The sequence below is a fragment of the Bactrocera latifrons genome, unplaced genomic scaffold, assembly GCF_001853355.1.
Source record: "Bactrocera latifrons isolate USDA-ARS-PBARC rearing strain unplaced genomic scaffold, ASM185335v1 scaffold_212, whole genome shotgun sequence".
Lineage (NCBI taxonomy): Eukaryota > Metazoa > Arthropoda > Insecta > Diptera > Tephritidae > Bactrocera > Bactrocera latifrons.
In genome coordinates this window covers 373,510-379,383 of record NW_017535653.1, presented here as the reverse complement: position 1 = coordinate 379,383, position 5,874 = coordinate 373,510, and the positions used below count along the sequence as shown (strand labels likewise).

General features: G+C 28.7%; 1 protein-coding gene across 10 annotated transcripts in view; it reads right to left on the bottom strand.

Annotated features, from left to right (window-relative positions):
• Window positions 1-4,574, bottom strand: part of LOC108968382 (putative transcription factor SOX-14) — a 9,459-nt gene extending 4,885 nt beyond the window's left edge. The window contains exons 1-2 of one of the 10 annotated variants that reach the window (XM_018932380.1): window positions 4,414-4,574; window positions 2,588-2,996 (exon numbers count right to left, since the gene is read on the bottom strand). In XM_018932380.1, the coding sequence (XP_018787925.1) occupies window positions 2,588-2,752 (165 nt within the window). In that variant the 5' untranslated portion in view covers window positions 2,753-2,996; window positions 4,414-4,574. The other 9 variants (XM_018932384.1, XM_018932389.1, XM_018932385.1 and 6 more) reach the window with 9 other exon arrangements.
• Window positions 4,575-5,874: the final 1,300 nt, after the last annotated feature.

Genomic DNA, 5,874 nt, shown 5'->3' with positions numbered 1-5,874 from the left:
TGCCGATAAATAAACGGAAGTTTGAAACGACTTATATAAGTTTTATGGGGTTTATATTTGATTAATTTTTATATCATGGAGCAGTCTTAACAAGAAAATACCACCTCCTCATTAATATATATTACAGAGGTGGTTATTACACGATTTCATATTACTAACCACACAAGTTTATTCACAGATGACCTCTTAAAATGATTTTTTGTAGCAAATTTGTTGAAATTGTGGCTTAGTAGACTTCATATGTAATAACAACCCTTCATTTCATCAAAATATTTCAATATTTACAGAATTCAGCTCATCTTGTCATTCTCATCACTTATATGCATAGACATATGAAAATCATGCCCTTGGAAAGTAGCACTTTATACACACGATTTCATTATATTTTGAAATACTTTTTTAATTTTAAGTTTCGTTGAGATTATACCTACAATCATATGTGTGTTTTAAGTTTGTACTATGAACTATTGAATTTTTGTTTCTGGATGTTTTACATATACCAATGTATATAAAGTGCATATAAATGACCCAAACACAAAAATATATGAGCATTATAATTTTTTTACTTAAACTGTAAATTTACTTTCCCATTCCTTAAAGCTTATGTACTCTCTTAGTTAGACTAAATAACTTAGGTGGTTAAATGCAAAACTGAACCCATAAAAGCAATACTAAGCTTAATGAGGCGTTCTTTAATACTTCTAAAGGAAATAGCATCCTCCTTTGAGTTTGTTATTCAGTTCAATGAATTCACGATGTGAACTTTAGGAGTGTTGAAAGTTTATACATCTGCAATGTCTATATACACACATTTGTATGGCGTGCTTTTTTGAAGTTCAGTGGCCTCGATAGAAAGCTTGTGAGCTTTTATTTCTATATAGAAAGTATGTACTTATAGCAAACAGTTGAATTTAATAATGAGTAGGAATGCTAGTTTGTATTCTTGATTATGTTTCTCTATTCACCTAGTGCACCCAGGATATATTTCGGAATTGTTAATTAAATTAGATGATTGAATCATCGGGAAAAAACAAAGGCTTTAGTTTTTTCTTACTTCAAGTTTCTTTTTGGTTACGGTACATTTGAAACATACATCCCACAAAAAAAATCCGCAACAGCCAGTTCATTGTACGTCATAAATAAGAATTTGTTGGTAAATAGCAAGGAAATATTATTTAGCACCATGAAATGGTTACTGACATTCAGGAATAATTATACCATGAACAGGGTATGTTAAGTTTTCCACCCCTGGAACACCCAGAAGTAAGCGTCGGAGACTCTGTAAAGTTTATATGTAGTGTGTATAAAGTACTATGTTGAACTGAGTCGACTAAGCCATGTCCGTCTGTCCGTTTGTCTGCCTGTACGTCTGTCTGTATATATACGAATTAATTTTAAGATATCGTTTTAAAATGTTGCAAACGTCATTTCCTCTTCATGAAGCTGCTAATTTGTAGGAACTGCCGATACCAGACCACTATAACATATAACTGTCATACAAACTGAACGATCGGAATCAAGTTTTTGTATGGAAAACTTTCACATTTGACAATGTATCTTCATAAAAGTTAGCACAGGTTGTTTTCTAAGATAATAATGTAATATACGAAGAAATTGTTCAGATCGGCTTGTTGTAGCATATAATATATCTGCTGTACAAACAGAACGATCGGAATCTAGTGCTGGTATGGGAAATTTTTGCATTTCACAAGATATATTCACGAAATTTGGTGTAGATTATTTTCTAAGATAACAATGTAATCTCCGAAGAAATTGTTCAGATCGGTTAACTATAGCATATAGCTGTCATACAAACTAAATGGTCGGAATCAAGGGCTTGTATGGAAAACTTTCGTATTTGACGTGGTATCTTCACGAAATTTGACGTGGATTACTGCTTAAGGTAATCATATAGAATGCTAATCATAAATGCTTCCATTGGAGACTTTTCAGTTTTTTTTTTTTTTCATTAAGTTTATGTTAACAAAAAATCTGCTTACAATTTTAAATAACTATAAACGTCAAAAAGATCCATTTTCTTTATTAAATAACCTTAATTTTTTTAGCAAATAACCTGGCTAAAAAGAACTAGTAAAATGTTTTATTTTGAATGAAAACCACTGGCCGGTTACGTCTTTAGATTTGCTTAAACACATAGTAACTAACGGAAATGCACCTGTGGTACCCTATACTAGCTTCGGTGCAGCCAAACTAACGTTATTCCTTGTTTTTAATTTATTTCATCAGAAAAAGGCTTAAAAAACGTTTTATGTCAATCTGTTCACAGTAAATTCAATAATTTCATTGAAAGTATTCTACAATTCTCCGTAAATTTTATAAGTGATATTTATTAACTTTCTGATCTTAAACTTTCAATTACATATACGTAGTTATTATTTATTAAAATTAGTTTGTGTGATATTTTGTTTCTTTAGAATTTTTCGTGTTATCCAAACTGTACTAAATTTTAATCAACTGATAAATTTAGAGACTTTCAAATATATTAAATTTGGTGCTTCGGCTTATATTATAATGTCTTCCGATATACATATGCGTATAATATAATTGCCCGTATATACACTCTTACCTGGGTTGCATCTGAATAAGGTGTGCTGGAATTCAAATTTACTCGCTGCGAACCAAAAATCAATTCATCAGATTTCAAATGCCCATTATTATACTCCAATTCCTGAGACTTACTAGGAGAGATCATGTCGGATTTCATAAAAGCTTGAAAGTTAAAACCATCCATTTTGTCAAAATTTTAATCTTCAATATCACATGCTCAACGAATTATAGTTTTTTGTTCAAATTTAAAATCAACTGTTAAATATGCGTATAATTATAGTTTTTTTAGATTTTAAACTGTTAAATGCACGCTTTTGATGGGCAGTGTTTTTTATGGCGTGGATATATATTAGTAAATATTATTTTCATGTACGTATGCATATGTGCTTAGATTCAAGATTTCACATTATATATTTTTATTTCACACACTGTAGATATTGATATAGATTACACATATGTATAAGTACATATGTAGTTGCATATAACATACAAACATATACATGTGTATAAAAGTCTAGGTCTGTTTAAGTATTTACCTACATACATATGTATATATCAACTGTAAGTAAGTTTATATTTTATAAAAACAAATAAATATATGCACATATAGTATGTATGTATGTATGGGCATGTTGACTTGAATTCATATTTACTATAATAATACGATGTATGTATGTACCCTAATGGATGTATTTATGTACGCATAATATTTTGCTTAATAATGAATATTGTATATTTGCAGTTGAACTGATAAACAACGTCATAATAAGTCAAGGTAAAATTAACATTTGTATTCGCTTCATATACTTTCCTGTCTGTACTTCATATGTGTGTAAAAAAACTGCATGGACTTCGAAGCATAAATAAATAATTACATTTATAGAAGTTTAAAGAAGAAGGAAACAGTAAAATATATTATTTATTATATGTAGACCAGCCTGTATTGTTGAAAAATCCTATCTTTGATCGTGTAGAAAACATTCTATTTGAGGAGAGCTGTGACATAGTTTTTATTTTATTAATATGAGAATGATTTTTTTTCGAAATTTTAGACACTCCAACCTTTCAAATGGTTCATGTTGTAATCCTTTTTCTACTGGGTTATTACTCATTATAGTATTGTTCGAAATTATCTTTTAGTACTCTGTTGAACACATGGTACCTGCATTATAGAATGCTTGTATGTATCTACTTACATACACACTCGTATATATATGTACATATGCAACCGTTTACATGAATATACATATATGTATACATATGCATGAGTATATAAGTTTATATGTACATACATAGCTATGCATTCACAGCGTAGTAAATATTAGTTTCGTCATATTAATTAACTATTTTCATACATTTTTCTTTCGACAGAAAATATAATTAAATACATACATATGTACTCACGCATGTAGATGTATGTATTTAAGAAAGATTGCTTTTATAGTCCGAATAAACCTGAATTAAGTTAATAATGCAGATGAAAATGGCACATATTTATGTATAATATTATTTCAAAATGTCTATTTCGTTGATTACTTATAAACTTGTACTTACATATGTAAATATACATATGTATGTAGTAGCAGTATTTAATTTTTTATAGATTAATCTGGATAAACACGGCAAACGTAACTTTGTATAAAAAAAATTCACTCCGAAATATTTAGATACATACAATTACATACATAGATATATACATAGTATGTATATTGCATGTTTGCATACTTTCGTATTTAGGTAGGCACTTATGCCTATATGTAAAACGAACTTCGTAATTTTTTAGTGAACTGTTGTTATTAATTATAAATCATGAAAGTAGCACCAAGATTTTCTAAAAAACTATACCGATTTTGTAACATTTAAATCCACTTTTTTTAAATAAGGAAACTTGTATTTTAAATAAAATCACTAACAAAAGTTGCGACCACAATTCGTCGTATAAACGAATAAGACAATCAACAGTTTCTACTGCAATTTTGTGACTTTATGAAACGTTGTTGTGTTGTTATTCGATGCTTTTGCACTGAATCAGCTGTTCAACGTCGTAAATGGTTAGTATTAATCATACGGCAGTCATGTCATGGTATTGAACCAGAATACCCAGTACGAAACTTATTGACCACTGCTGTTCATTGAACTTTATAGAATATGGGAATCTTTATAACTAACATATGTATGCAAATAATCATTGCGTAGTTTGTGAAATAATTAATAATTTTACAAAAATTTAATTTATAATAGTGTTCTTTTTATCACGATAACACTTTTAAACTACACAGTATTTTATTTAATTATTATGGTATATGCATAAATGCATATGAAGTATTATATATGTATGTATGTATGTATGTATGTTATTTTGAAATGTTTCGTGCAGGGTTTAATGGAATGAATTCGAATACAAATATACCTTTTGCTTGTATAAAACAAGACTGTCGACCATGTAGAATATTCGTCCATACATGTGGATGCGTGTTTATTAGTATTTGTAGAAATGACAAAGCGATTTGTAGCAGAACGCATATTTAAAGGGCATGTATGTTTGTACATATGTTCATGCAGATGCATTAAAGATATAACACATATTTACAAATAAAATGTATAACCGTTACTAGATATTTACATGTGTGTTTAAGCATGTACATAAGAACATATATTTATGTAAATATGTACATGTATATGTATAGAAAACAATGTTAAGCTTTTTATTTGATTGAACATATGCATCTATTAGAATATAGTATTTAAAAACTTTGGGATAATAAATATATGTACGTATATTCCACATTTAAAGCTTCCTAATATACATTCTATATATTTATGTATATGCTCGCAGTATTTGGACATATACCTATGTACATATGTATATACATATGTACATATACATATGCACACATCCATATGTATGTATGTATGTATGTATGTACATATACAAATTCATGCGAAATACATATACATACATATGTTCATATTATGCTCGTATTATATGAATTATTGCTGTTATTATTATTTAAAATGTATATAGATTTAGCACGGCATCCGTGATATAATGTGCCCTCACCTCATATTAGACCACTTTATCGAACCGAGCCGAAATTAGAAGGATTAACAAAGCATCTGGGTTAACAAAACTGAAAAAATCTACGGACACATCGTCCCAATTTTGCGATTACAACGAATAAATATTCAGAATAAAATGAAGTTAATTTTTTAACCTATCATTAAATAAGTTGATGATAACTTTAATACTTTCTGGATTATATTTTAATATGTACATATGTACATAATATAAAGCCATAAATATTA